This window comes from Ambystoma mexicanum, chromosome 3p, assembly GCF_040938575.1.
Source record: "Ambystoma mexicanum isolate Mex_15411 chromosome 3p, UKY_AmexF1_1, whole genome shotgun sequence".
NCBI lineage: Eukaryota > Metazoa > Chordata > Amphibia > Caudata > Ambystomatidae > Ambystoma > Ambystoma mexicanum.
Window position 1 is genome coordinate 744,461,645 of NC_090925.1, and position 15,403 is coordinate 744,477,047.

Consider the following 15,403-nt stretch of genomic DNA (forward strand, 5'->3'; position numbering starts at 1 on the left):
GAAGAAAGAAGGCAGAAGCAAAGAGACAGGTCTTGAGGTGCTTCCAGAACCAGAGATGGTTCTCCTCAAGTGTCAGCGAGGCCGGGAGGCTGTTTCCAGGGGGAGGCCCCAGCCGAAGAAAGAGATCTGCCCTCAACTCTTTGCATGGAAAAGTGACTGACCCTCAGAGAATTGGAGGTGGCGCAGTGGAGAGCTCATGCCATTTTATATATATTTATTCATATGATAAAAAAAGTTAGTCTGGCATGAACCTTTCTTCAGTAGAGAAATCTAACTTTGCTGTAGTTGATTTGGGGTTGTAGTAATAAACCATATTTGGGATCCTGCACACAAACTCAAGGGTACATTTCGAGAGTCTCCTGTTTGTGGAGGTGCCGCCGCTGGACGAGTGCAAAAAATTGTAAGGGGGCCTCACCAAATGTTTTGCCCCGGGCCTCACCACATCTTCTGACAGCCCTGCTCATCTTTCTAGTAAGAGTATCCCTCCACATAGCCATAGTGGCATAATTGCTCAGCGTATAACACAAATATTTCATAGATGTTACAAGGTCCAGTCTTTCCGGGCCCATTACCCAATGCATAGTCTTGGGTTCACGGCCCTTAGCAAACACAATATTGTTGTCAAGGGCATACTTGTAAAAGATATTTAACTTATGTTGTAAACCCATAGCCGTTTGGTCGAAAAGAATAAAGTTGTTGGCAAACACTAGGCAATCCAACCTAAGGCTTCCAAGCCTTGCAGACGACATAGCTGTCCCCTGCCACACCCTATCCAGATCACAGACATACAGATTAAATAGGGTCAGAGCTAATGAACACCCTTCCTTCAATCCTACTTAAGATCTAATGATTGAAGAGAGAGAGCCATCTCGTGTCAGACGTATCCGCAAAGTGGTAATCTGTGTGCAGAAGAGAGAGCAACTGGACCAATTTTCTGGGGATGTTCATCCAAAGGAATTTAGCCCACAGCACTGACCTAACCACACAGTCATGTCAAGGGAGGCCAAGTAGACCACTCGACATGGCAATGTTGAACATTGTGGTGTAAATGAGCAAGAATTGTAGTATTAGGGAAGTCCCCAGTGACTTCCTAACCTCCACCTGAAATCGGGACAGAGCTTGAGACTGATTAATGTTGTAGTTACGATCCTTTAGGAGCAGTGTAGCAAAGACCTTACTAATCGCATCGGTTAAGGCGATTGGCCTATATTTTCTTGGGGCCAAGGGATCACCCTTTTTAAAGATGGTATAATGATGGATTGTAGCCAAGGCAAGGGAATTACATGTGTCCTTAATATTTGGTCGACCAAGGGTTTAAGGAGAGCTGCCCAAACTCGAGGAGAATCTTTCAAGACCAACAGGGGAATGCTATCGGGCCAGGAGCCCGTGAAGGTTTAAGATTGTCTATAGCCCAAATAATATCATCTACCTCTCTGAGAAAATACCCCAGCTAATCAGGTCCACCGAGGGATCTTTGTAGTCAGTGAATGCTTCATGTAGGATGTATTTCTTCTCATAGAATTCAACCTAGATTTGCTCCGTAATCTGGGAATCCATAGTAATTCCCTTTAGGTCCAGAGTACTATTAATAGTAGCCCGGAATTTTCCTTCACTACCGTTACACATTTGTTGGAGAATGTACTAATTGTCCTTAAAATAAAGGTCCCACAGTGCTCCGGTCCACTCAGTGCTTTAAGTGGGGCAAAGGTTTGGGGGGCTTGGACAAGGGGGCGTGGCCTAAGTGGTGGAAGATGACAGGGAGTTGAGAGACAAAGGGGGAATACTGGGAGACAAGCAGGAGGGGTGCGGATCTTGGGTGCCCCCTCTCCTTTTGTTTCTTAATCACTGGTCCAGACCCCTGCAGGCGTCTGAGCTGGTGATTAAGAAACAAAGGGAGAGGGCGCACTCAAAGAATTGCAGCGCCCTGCCTTTTTGTTTCTTTATGAGAGGTACACCTCAGGCAGTCCCTTAACTCAACATAGCAGTGTGGTTAAAGGGCTGTCTACTACTACTCCCCCCCTCACTCAATTACTCTCATTAGTACTGCTCCATCTCTCAATGCAACGAATCCTCCTCTTATTGCTAGTCTGCTACTACTCTCCTCTCATTGCTACTCCTCCTCCCACTACCTTCCTTCCACCAGTCAAACACCCACCTTTCACTAAATAACACACACTTCACATTCACCCCCTGCCTCCCCTAATTTCTACTCTGCTGCCACACATTCATGAACACTCATACTGCAAAATCACTGTACCCCAACCCCCTTCTCTTCAACACTTGTGTATAGGCGCGTTGCAAATGCCATATCATAACCACTGCCACCACAAACTGCTGCTCATTCCTCCTGCTGCTCTCTTGTTCTTCCTCCACTGCTGACATATCCTTCCAACACAAAGACTTCCTGTCTCCTGTTCCTTACTTAATGTTGCCTCCCTGTTATCTTAATGGTGTTCTGCCCCTAGCCACTCAAAATAGTTGTTTAATGGTTTGATTACTAAGGCTTTATGATTATAATTGTTCTTTTATAACATGCTTAATACCAACAAGTGGTTTCTAGGCGGGGGATCGGGATTCGAACCTGTGTTGCGCTGCGTTGTCTTGTTTCCAAGACAAACATGTTTCCGCTGAGCTTTTTGGTCCTTCAGAAAGGCTCTGATAACTTGGCTCTTCACCTAAAGCTGCAGGAAGAATGACTGCCACTCCCACTTCCCCCTTCCTTCAAGTTGAATGTACCTGGTTGTAATAGCGCCTTGATGCCCGAGGGTTTTGTGCACTTAACAAATGTAAAAATAAATATCCTTCCCTCCCCAACATTGAACACCACTCTAAATTTGAAACTACATCTATCAGAAACCACTAAGAGGGTTACTCAACACATGGGCCCTCATTACGACCCTGGCGGAAATTGACTGACCGGACCGCAACAGCGTAAATAGCGTTTCCGCCATAGCACGAAGGAGCAAAGTGCGGCCAATCACGACCCATCGGGCACGAGCATTACGCCATGGCGGAATCCGAAAGGCTGCGATGGCGGAAATGACCCCAAAACGGCCCTTACCGCCGCCGTACGCTGCACCAGGTGCAATACCGCCACCCATCTTAGCGGTCACCGTAATGAGCGGTCACCGTAACGAGCGTGCACCGCAAATTACGGCCACCGTAAATATACGGAAACGGAAGTAAAAGCATGTGGCCGGAACGGGAAACAGCACGCCGCACAACTATAAAATCCGAATCCCAACACAACCATAAAAAATCCGACCCTGACACACATCCCAACCCGTTAGCAACCCCAGTTAAAAAAATAAATATGGGAAAGGTAGCCAAGAAAGCGTGTGACCGCAAGCGGCAGGTACACTTCTCCCGAGAGGAACTGACCGTGCTCACCGAGACCCTACAGGAAAATTCCGCCGTCGTCTTCTCCAGTCAAATGACCAGGACGGCCCTTGCCAACAAGAAGGCCATATGGGTCCTGGTGGCACAGCGCGTAAGTGCGGTGGGGACAACACCCCGCACGCCACAGCAATGTCGCAAGCGGTGGGACGACCTGCGGATCCGCGTACGCAGCATACTTTCTGCGAACAGGAACATCGCCACAGCTACCGGGGGGGGTTCAGAGTCGCCCATCAAGTTGACCCCCTGGGAGGAAATCTGCGCCTCCACCATAGGAATGGAGAGCATAGAGGGAGTCGGAGGGATGGAGAAAGGAGTGCCGACATCCGGAGAATCAGGTAGGTTGGCCAAGAGAAACAATGCGAAATCCACAAACCACGAACATGTGCAGTACCATGTGACCCCATAGTGCAATACATACTTAGCCCTGACAGCGCCCTCTAAAAGTCAGAATGAACAAACAAATCAATCAAGAAGCCATAAACAACCCCTACATGTGCAGCATGCACCCCCTAACTGCAGGCAGCCAAATGAATGCATCCTCAATCCACACGAAAATGAGACCACCTCCAAGGCCCAGTCCCAAATCAGCCTCATGTACCACCCCAATGCATTTGATACGTTGCCATTCCAAATCCGACAGACCCATAACTAACGCTCGCCCCTCTTTACTCCACCACAGGGTCCGATACCAACGACGAGCTGCAGGACACCCCTACCAGCACGCCTGCAAAGAGGGCCAGGACCAACGTCCCAAGAGCCTCCACCTCAGGTGCAAGGATCAAGACACGGCAGCAGCAGGAATCAAGTGGCAGCACACTGGAGGGGACTGCAACAGGCACCCCAGCAGCCAGCAAGTCCACAACCCCAGCACCACAGGTCCCCCCAAAGAACGTATCTGATGGCACTGCCTCTGGTGGTAGCAGCACCATAGGTGACACAGCTGTCATGCCAGCATGCTCCGACACGGAAAACAGTGCTGGCGACGTAGGTACCATCCATGACCTTTCCCAATCCCCCTGCATGTTCCATCCCCTACACCATGACGAAACCACGCAGGGGCACCCTGAAGACGACGACTGGCCAACCCCCACAAGTCCTGTGCCAAGGCAACATGTGTTGAGCAGCCCCCCTGTCACACCACCGCAAATGTCCATGGCCCAGCAGAGGCAACAGTCCCTCGACCTGCTGATCGAGCAACAGCAGGAAGCGTCCACGCTACTCAAGGACCATGCAAATGAATGCGGGGGTTCCAGGGCAGCCATGGAAACATCCACCGAGACACTCAGGGCACAAATAGAGAAAAGTAGTGAGAGCCTCAGGGGAGAAATGGAGAGAAGCACCGAGAGCCTGAGAGCACAAATGGAGAAAAGCACCGAGAGCCTGAGGGGGGAACTGCATGCGACGTCCAAAGACGTCTGTGCTGAACTTGCTGCTGTGCGCCGTGTGCTCTCGGAGCTCTCACAAACCCTCAGAGACATGCATGGACGCGAGCAGGCAGAGACCTCATCCGTGGCAAGTTCCGTCCAGGGCAGCCCCCAACGCAGATCTGGCAGGAACCTGCGCTCCACGGGCAGGGGTGCCCCTGATACCCGTAGAGGGGGCTTGCAATAGCGTCTACCCACGGACAGCATGCATATTTGGACACTGGTGTTGGGGGGGGAGGTAGTAGGGTGGAGGGGGTGTGTTGGGCTTCACTGGGTGGCGGGTCCATAGGGTGTATAAATCAAATCACATCAACAATACAGCACCTCATTATCATCCAATGACATGTGTGGACATTGATATTTGCGTACGAGGCCTTCATAGGCGTACAGTCCACAATGTGCCTGTACTACACACACACAGTGCCACAGGTCCCCTTTCCGTGTAATAGGCACCATGCGTGGTTGCTAGAAGCATGCATCTATGATGCTCTGTCGGATTGCACGTGCATCCTGTGCCTCATGGACTCCTTGAGGTGCCTCCACATCCCCACCCTCATCATCATCATCATCTTCAGGTGCATGCAGTACAGCGTCAGGGGGCATGGGCACATTCCTACGTATGCACATGTTGTGCAGCATGACACATGCCATGACCATCTTAGAAACCTTCTCATGGCTGTATATGAGTGCCCCGCCAGACCTGCTGAGGCTGCGGAAACGAGCCTTCAGTAGGCCGAATGCCTGTTCAATGACCACACGGGTACGTGAGTGGGCATGGTTGTAGTCCTCCTCATGCTCGTTCTGTGGGTTCCGGATTGGTGTAAGGAGCCATCTCTTCAGTGGATACCCGGCATCACCTGTATGAGACGAATAAAGGGTGTCAGTGGAATGATAGTGCTAAGTAGCCCCCCCCCCCCCTGCAAGGTCATTGACGCATCAAATGGGCCACGATGTCATGCATGGAATGAGACTCACCGAGTAGCCAGGATCTGTGCCCTGCGTGTCGCTCCATGTAGCGTGGTATTCTTGTGTTCCAGGACCATAGAATCATGGGTAGATCCTGGAAATCTGGCACAACAATGCGTAAATATCTTGTTGGAGTCACACACCATTTGCACATTGATTGAATGAAATTGTTTCCGGTTGCGGTACTGGACCTCCATGGCATGTGGGACAACCAATTCAACATGGGTGCAGTCGATGGCACCAATGCAACCCGGGATGCCGCCAAGTGCATGGAATCCCACTTTAGCGTTGGTAATCTCCTGGTACGTGCGTGGTAGTGTGATGTGGTCGTCGGCGTGCTTCAGGAGGGCATCGTGCACTTGGAAGAGTGTCCGTGAGAAACAGTGGCTGTGAAATGCCATGCCATGCAACTGTCCCACTGTGTGCTGGTAGGTGCCTGTGGCCAGGAAGTGGAGTGCAGACACCACCTTCAGTAGGGGTGGGATGGCGGTTGGGCTATCTATCATGCTCACGAGGTCAGCATGTGTCATGTCCACAATGGCGATTATGGTGTCCCGGTCCAAACGGTAGAGGGTGTGGATCTGCTCAGCAGTGAGGTTGAACGGATCGGCTCGGAGGCGTGGGATTGCGGGCCGCCTGCGTGGTGGTAGTGGCCGTGCTTGTGGGCCTTGCTGACCCTGCCTTGCCCTCCTCCTCCTCCTCCTCCTCCTCCGTCTCCCCTGTGCGCCCGGTTGTTGTACCTGTTGTTGTTCGTCGTCTTCTTGTAGTTGTAGCACTTGCAGTGCTATCTGGTACCCCAGGCCCAACATCGCTAGTCCTGCCGGTAGCATTTTGGAGTGGGAGTGGTTGTGGGAGGGGTTTGGGTCTGCAATATATGTGCTGTCGGCCTGTATGGCCTCCACCTGTGCTGATTGAATGAATCTGTGGCAGATGCAATCCCTTCTGGTCGAGCACGGCCCGCACGTAAGGCTGCATTTGGCCGCATGGCATCTTGGGATTGGAATCATGTATCAAATCCCGATGGCAGTGTGATGTACTTTGACTGATTTTCATGCTATGCTCCCATTGTTACACATGCTATGATTGCAGCCGCTTACATACCTGTGAAGAGTCAGTGGTATGTAGGGCTCGATCGATGGCCGACCCTCATGCAGCACAGTAACGTACTTCACCGACGGGCGTGGCGTCCCATTTGTGATTGCAGCCAGTTAGCATCATGACACACAGCCGCACTACATTGATGTAATTGTGAATGCAAGCGTTCACAGAAGCCTTTTCGACGTAATGTTGCAAGTGAGGAATTCGAAGGCCAGCATTTTGGGTTTTGAAGTAGCGGCGAGGATACGCCCACAGGTCTGGCTGGAAATGTAACGTTCTATTGTAGAATGTCCTTGGGACATGGCCCATAACGAGCAGGCAATGAATGATATGAATTGAAGGGGATGCGCAATAGCGTAGTGGACGATGAGGCAGGACGTTCCCAAATCCATCTTGCTTCACAACACTACAGATCCGGCCAGGGGCACAGTGGTTTTTGCGGACTGCATTACGCACAGACGCGATGGAAGTTTCACATATTATGTGAGTGAATATTCATGCGTTTTCATTGCGGGATGAGGGAATGATGTGTGGATGCATGGACTGATGAATCCGTTTAGGGTCTGCCATGTACATGGGTTTTTTGGTTCACTCCCCTTCCCCTGCGTTATGTGATGCAAGGCTGCCATAGTGGGACATACGTCTATCTGCCCTTGTCGGATCCTCCCTGTCTCGACGCGCCTTCATACACTTGTGTCTAGGCACGTTACTAATCCCATGTCATGGGTTCTATCTTGACGGACGCATGCACAGTAACCGACGTTGCCAATGGTGTATTTAGCTCGATTGGTTTCGTTGTGATTCGATACTGGATTAGGGGTGTGTATATTCCTTTGGAGTGGGCTAGCATGCATATGGGTGTGGATTTGGTGTGTTGAATGAAGATTGTAATGCATCATGAGACCCGTAATGCAATCGGTTGATTTGTGTTTCTTTTGGGTGACAGGTATCTCCTGCCCTATTGCAGATGCCATCTCTACGCCACTCCTCCAGATGGTTTTTACTCTCGACTCCTGCAGCTTCGGGTGAATCAGTGGAGCACCATTTCGATCATATGGGACGATCGCCAATGGGCCACATGCCCTTACGCTGTACTGGTGGCTAGGTGCAACATTTCGGCCTTTCAGCTCGACTAGTGCCTGCCTCATGGGACGGACCTGCGGTTCTTGCCGCTTCCATGTTGCCTTTTGGAACGTTGATGTAAGCCCTGTGTGCCATGATGGTACAGGGCGTCACACAAGTGGAAGCCGGTCAATTATTGCAGATGCAGCCCTCGGTGATGATGGTTGTTTTGGTGGGATTTTGCAAATTGATGTGGGGCCTTTGTCATTTGGATGTGCATTTAAATTGTATTCCGATATTTGTCGTGTTGCGTTGTTCTTTGCAGGTGATGTGGCGATTTTCGCTTTGTGGCGGTATGTATTGCGTGATGATCTGCTTTGTGTTCCGCCTTCTGAGTTGAGTTGTGTGGTACAGTACTGGCCGCGTTTGCCTACGTAGCACAGTATGGTCACGGATAGAGGCTGCCATTGTGTCTGTTTACATGATGTGCTGTTCAGGGGCGGGGGATTGGCTTTTGGCCGACTGGTGCCTGTCAGCCAGGTCGATTGGTGGAATGATGGGTTGTTCAGAATGTGGCTGGTCACAGGTGACTGTGTTTGCGTGCGTTTGTTGGAGGGGGACTGGGGTCATGTCCATTGGAATAGCTTCTGTATTGATGCCATCTGTGCCCTGCAGCTCCCATCGGCCCCTCTTGGGATGAGCCTGGCTGCTCAGTCACTCTGCCGACTTGTGTGGTACATGCTTCTGCTGATGGTTGGTTTGTTTACTGGCATGAGTACAGGGCTGGTGCAATCCCCCTCAGGATGCTGTTGTGGATGTTGCCTTGCGCTGGTGGCAAGCGATGGGGGACTACTGTTGTTTTGTGTCATGTGTTCTTGATTTTCATTTTGATGTGTTGTACCTTCACATGCCTGTGCTGCGTCAGTACGGCTATGGTGACATGCCGTACATGGATGCCCACTCACGGGGCGCTTTGAGCCCCTGCATGCTTTTCTACGTTGGCATGCATGGGTGAATAGTGGATTTCACTGGTTGCATAGTGTGAGTACATTGCGCCTGCCAGGAGTTGTGCAATGAGGCCAGGGAGTGGAGTACAGGCACTCAGTGGGCCATTTACGGTTGGTTCGCGTTGCCGTATTTCTCGCCATGGCGGAATGGTACTTTACGACGTGCTTGATGGCGTTCAGTACATGTCCGCTAGGGTCAGAATTCGCGTACCGTTGCGCCATGGCGGTGATTCCGGTTTTGCAAGGCGCGCGTGCGCGTACTTGGTGCAGTTAGCGTTGCCGTTCACTGCGGTGTCGCTAATGGCATCGTACTTTACGGTGACGGGTCATGATCGCAACGAGCGGTGTTCGATGGCGGTATTGCATTTCCGCCATCATTTTTCCATTTCCGCAAGGGTCGTAATGAGGCCCATGGCCTGCATAGCATTAATAAACACTGAACATGCAGCATATAGCTTACCACTTATTGAGGCACTTAGTAAGAAAATTACCCGATTGCATTGTCTCAGAAGTTTAGGCCTTTTACTGGCTGTTGGAGTAGAAAAATTGAACGTACATGCTGGAAATCCACGCTCGGTTTGGATTATAAATAGAAGGCATTGATTTTAGATGACTTTTAGATTGTTTTGCAATGTGTGTTTTAATGTCTATTTTAGCTTTTGTAAATGGAGAAATCTGAAATAAAAATGGATTGATGATGACGCTCGGCTTACCTGTTGGGACGCTTATGGAACGTGTTGATTTTGGCCTGACGTCAGGATCTATGTGATTATTGAGACCCTCACAATTGCGATAGCTGAAAATGCCAACTTTTTTATTCGAAACCCTTTTACACCACATATATATGCGGGTGGAGACCCCCCGCAGGCCTCCCATATTCATTTATATTCTATACCCCCCACATATATATGTGGTGTAAGGGGGGGGTAAAAAAAAAGTTGGCATTTTCAGCCGTCGTAATTGTGAGGCGACATTTTGGTACGATTCCCACTTTAGCCAAGCAGCGAGCACTAAATTCTTACACTGCCATCGTGGTCTCCATAACAACATTCAAGATGAACTGACACTCAAAAAATATTGTGAATTAGGAAAGCCGAGGCATCAATTTGAAAGCCATTGCAATGACCTTTGTATGCAATTGGATATCAACTGCAGAGAATTTGAATACATCAACCTATCGAAAGAGGTTATTAAATCGGAGACTTCCGAGTGGGACTATGCCATGAATTACACAGACTTGCAGGCTTAACCACTGCTGTAAAATACATATGCTTTATTATCCCTCGATAGACGATTGGATGGAGTAGATCACTGTATTGCCATGCCCCATAAAGAGGAAAGACTATATGAGGTTGAGGTTTCATATATTGCCATCGTATGGAATTGGCAGTGCCTGGAGCAGTATGCCTAAAATTAAAAGATATTGTAGGTTTTGCAACAACAGATATCTATACGACATGTATAAGCAGTTGTTAATTTGCTTATAGGAACATATACAAGGGGACTTATTAGCACTTGAATCTGTTTTTTGAGATCAAGTGCATGGAACATACTTGTGTGCTTTCCCAAATGAGCTGGGTTTGTTATATTATGTATGATTCATGTATTAAAGGTTATTCGTTAACCATGTTATACTTGTGGCCAGTTTTAAAGAGGTGTCCCTGTAAGGGCTAGAACAGTGTTCAAGTGGGCAAACTGTTTTCCTAATGAATCAGGTAGCACTGGCGTTGGTCCCATTCTTGGGAAACGGAGATGTGCAATGCGGTTTGGGGGGCTGGGGGGCGCATGAAATCTGGAAGGAGAGTGGGTTGGCTACTAACCTTAGTCTCCTTGAACTCTTCGCCATTTAGTAGCTGTCATCATTTGTGGGGATCAGTTCACCAACAAGGAGATATGCATTAGCCCTTTGGTTAGTCCCCTGAACAGTAACTAATCAACAAAAAGCATGTGTGAACCTATTACGCAGATTTTTAAGCTTTAGTTAACACGGCAGGGGATTGTACAGGTTCTCAAAGGCAAAGCGGGGGTACGTTCCAAGATTCACGTGTCTGCCACTGTTGAAATGTTGGACCCTGCAGCTAAATGTAAGTACAAAGCAGAGGCCCAGTTGGCTACCCTTGGATGTAGCAATAGTTGGGGACTTGTAATCAAACCAGTAATGTGGGGAAAACCATCTTTCTAAACATATATCAAAGACGGTAGGGACTGTAAATATAGAAAAATACAATTTATTAAGAAGCAATGTAAAAAGCCACAACATAGTGGTCTTCAAAAAAGGATCAATTGAAGAAAATCAAACAAATATTTCATGTGTAATCAAATATACAAGGGACACATCCATTATTTTCATTTTTGTACAGTTGATCATATCATACAGTACTATTCATAGTTAGTGGATGACACGGTCCAATTTTTGTCAAATCCCACATCTACAAAAGTAGATGCAGCTAAATGTCCTGACAGTGAATGCACTGCCACATGCCACAAAAGCTAGATACGAGGCTGGTATCTTTGATTTCAGACGAGGGAATGATGTACCTAGGAACATTGCGTTGGCAAGATGAAAACACTGAGGTGGGTCCTTGGAAGCAGGCATGGTGGCAACAAGCATTGCCGATGCCAGCAGTTTGTCCTTTTTTGTAGCCATGGGATAAACATTTGCCAGGCACTGCTGTAGGGCTATTAACTGTCCATTGATGGTAGCAGGTGCAAAATGATGCAAGTACCTGGGCGTCGAATAGCAGTGGCTGGCAAATGCCTAATACTTATACACAAGCCAAAGCCGTTGCCTTTGCCAATGCTTGTTTTTAACAGGACTTTAGCGAAGGGCACGCACAGTGCTATTGAGTGGCTGAAGGCAGACCTAGTTGAGACATTTTTATTACACCGGTACCCAGTTTACAGCTCCATTTAAGTCATTAACTCTAAGAAGACTGCTTTAAAAAAACATTGGCAGGCGCTTTGAGTGCAACGTTTGATGGTAAGGCTTGATTAAAGCAAGCTCAAAGAGTTTCCATGAGAAGGAGTATTGGGTGAGGAAGGATAGGAACTGGGTGGGAATGGCCACAGGGATTAGCCTGGCAATGGGTGGGCAAATGACCAAACAGCTCCTGAAAGCTTTCTGTCACTTTTCGTATGCCTTTTCTGTACTCGAATGCAATAGTTGCAGCTTAAAGTTGGTGCTACCTTATAGCCCAAGCTAAAAAGGTTGGAATCTGGGAACTGCTTCCCAGAAGTATCCAGAAGAAAAAGAATGGCAGGATAGGCTGAGCTGGGAGAGAAGGATAGGGATCTCTGGTCATTCTGGGGGAGCTCTTGCACAGCTTGCATGGGGTGTGCATGGATGCTTTGGGAAGTCGGTGGTATTCTGAGGCATCTTTTTAATCTTTTTCGAGGCCACTAAAGTTGGCCAACTACCAGTGCCATGAAGGATACGAGCAGTAGTAGGGCAAGTCAATGGGACGATTGTTGGCTACAGGGGAGCTGGTGGGTTTCAAAATGCCAGTGTCAGAAACTGACCAGAGTTGTAAGGGATCAAGTCTCGCTGACAACGAATGCAAAAAAGGGTTTTGCCCCGTGGCGTCAAAATCAGCGGCTGAGATGGATAGTGAGTCCCAAGAGCCGGAAAAGTTATGGACGCGATGATGGTCCCCTCCCCACATTTTTCTTGACAGTGTGCCAATAATGTTGCCATCTTAAAGTGCAAGACAGGGCAAGTGAAGCTCTTAGCAGAAGTCCTATGTGTAAACGAGCATGGAGGATGGAGAGACAGCCTGCACTGTCCCCCCTGACCCCGCCCCCCCCCACCTCCCACACACACATAAAGAAGCAGAAAAGGCACCTGGAAGCCCTCCAAAGCTTGCTGTCCTATATAGACAACTCGGGGTACTAAAACATGATGCTAGCGTAATAAATAGTAAAGGGATGGGTCTATGGAAAGGTATATCCTAGTAATGGCCAGAGCAAGGAAGCATGAGGTGTGGTAATGCCAGTATGCCTTTCGCGGGTTGGCCCATCTAGGGAATGTGCTGAGCACCCCTGAACGGCATGTTTATCAGCCTGGGCAGTGGGCACAGATGGCAATGGGAGTGTCGTTTTTTAGCTCTTCCCCCTGGGAGACATACTCTCCATCGGTGCTGGAGAGACCGCTAGGAGGGATTCAAAATATAGGTCTTTAAAGGAGGCAGAGGGCAATGGTGCTTGTGAGAGATCTCTACTGCGCGCCAGAGAAACCGAGATGGATGCGCTCGGTCGCTTTGTGGGCCAAGACATGCTCGTCAGCTCCAGCCTACTCTCACCACACACACCTCTCACATCCCTTCAGCGAACCAATAGAAGAGAGCAAGAGCGCTTTCGTTCTGAGGTGTCGGGGCTTCCTGTCACTTCTCTGCAGAGGAAGCTGCTACAGCCGGAGGTCGAGGACGGGCAGCCAAGAGAGAGACGCTCTACTTAAGAAACATGGTGAGTTTTTGTAGAAACCACGAATACTGGGCCTTCCCAGCACTCGCTGACTGCTACAAGAAAGCCCTGTACCTTAATGCAGTGTCTTAACGACACGTACTCTCAATGTTGTCATACATTGCGTTGTGTGTAGAAAGATTTAGGTCACCCTTTGCAGTCACCACTGTCGTGCACTCTCGCCGCTGTCACTAGAAGCTCTCCTTGCTCTCAGGCAATTGCGCACTGCCCCCCCCCGTTGGTAAAACCTACAGTCGTTCTGTCTGCGGCCAGACATCCTTTCATCTCTTTGTTCCTACGCATAAAGTGCTGTGGCTTGTAGACATACCCGCGTCATCACTGTTGTCAGACATACCCAAGCTGTTGCAGCTGTCGGACATCCGTGCTTTCCATGGATTATAACTTCCGAGAAACAGCTTGAGTTCTCACTACTGTATGTATCTCTGTGCTCGGACTTCTGCCAGACTTTCCTACGATGTCGCTGCTGTATGACCGCACTGCCGGGACATTGCTGTCACACATCCCTGTACTCGCTATTGTCAGGCATCCTGAGCCCAAACGTCTGTCAGCCACCCCTAGGTTCACTTCCCACGGCTGACAGAAGCGGAAGAGAGAGAGACTACGCTCATGCACCTGTGATCTCCGTCGTCTCACTCCTTGTTCCTCATTGCTGCATGTCTTGTAGACCTGGCGGTGGCTTTCTGAGAACACGGGCAGTCCGGTACCGCTCCCCTCCCCCTACCGATTGTTGCAGCTCACTCTGTCTAAATAACTGAGGCCAGACCAAATTCTGCATTTGTGGCATAACAATAATACAATCCCAGACGATCAGCAGCACATTTCTGTTTTCTCCTTGGCACCCCCCTTTTCACCTTTCTCTGTTCCTTCTTATATTTACAGTCAGCTCTTTTTTACTTATCCATTTCTTTCCAGGATACTTAGGCCACCACTCCCCGAACCTCCCAGAGCCTCGATTTGGCCGGCACCGCTGATGACCTCCCAGAGCCTCGATTTGGCGGCACCGCTGATGGGCTATAGGGAGTGCTGTTATGCTTTCCTTTTCCACCAGCCCAAACTGGAAGCTGACGACCACGGGGTGCCCCTCCTCTCTTATACCGTGCAGGCCCTCCGCCTGTTAGGCTACCGGTGAGGAGGCTAGTTTAGGCACTGCTAGAAAACCTGAGTTACTGCCTGCGACAAAAACACTATCATTAGATAACCTGCAAAGAAATTACATGTTTTGGTGGGTCGTGTGCAATAAAGCAGACTTTCTGCAGGGGGAGCGGGTGAACAAATAAGCCGCTCCCCTGCATGGTCCCTACTTAGAGGGACCATCTTTATGGCCCCACGTCCTGCGCCTGGCTCTTGCGGCCGCAGTTGGGGCGGAGGGAGCTCGCCCCCTGCGCCCTGTTTTGCACTGCGGGGCTGCGCCATGGGCTAAACTACTAATTCAGCTGTTGAGGGAAATGCCAAGGTTTAATAAAACAACAACACACAGCAAAGAAAGATCAGACAAAAAAAGAGAAGAGGAAGGATAGACAGAGCCGTGAGGACTCCGCTGTCTGCATTCTTTGTCCGCTCACTGCTGGACATGCACTGGAAGAGGAGAAAGAAAACGCTGATTGAGACAGGGCGGAGAGAGAGAGAGAGAGGGAGACCGTGGAGGGAGAAAAACAACTCGTACAAGGAGAGAGAGGCAGCAGGGGATCAGGGCAGAGGAAGAGAGAGACAGCAAAAGAGCACAGAGAGGAGGCAGCATCGGAAAGACACAAATAGTCCATGGAAAGGACAGAGTCACAGCAAAGAAAAAGCTGAGAGAGACAGCCGAGAAAGAACAGAGGGGGCAGTGAAAAAAGGGCACAGAGAGAGGAGAGCTGCGAACACGAAGCAGGCCTACCAAGTTATGCAAAGCCCTGGCATCTATCTTCCCTTAAAATCTTTGGCTTCTCTCCAATACCCAGATAACAAGGGGGATCCTGGGAGACTCTC

At 49.4% G+C, this 15,403-nt stretch overlaps 1 protein-coding gene across 2 annotated transcripts in view; it reads left to right on the plus strand.

Moving 5' to 3' along the window:
- LOC138580798 (septin-4-like) overlaps positions 1-15,403 on the plus strand; it is a 1,149,755-nt gene that overhangs the window by 639,279 nt on the left and 495,073 nt on the right. Inside the window, exon 1 of one of the 2 annotated variants that reach the window (XM_069651644.1) lies at positions 13,273-13,417. The exons of the other annotated variant lie outside the window; for it this stretch is intronic. Within the exon in view, the coding sequence (XP_069507745.1) occupies positions 13,415-13,417 (3 nt within the window). The 5' untranslated portion in view covers positions 13,273-13,414. Of the gene's footprint in view, positions 1-13,272; positions 13,418-15,403 lie in introns of those variants that run through there. 2 annotated transcript variants of the gene reach the window in all.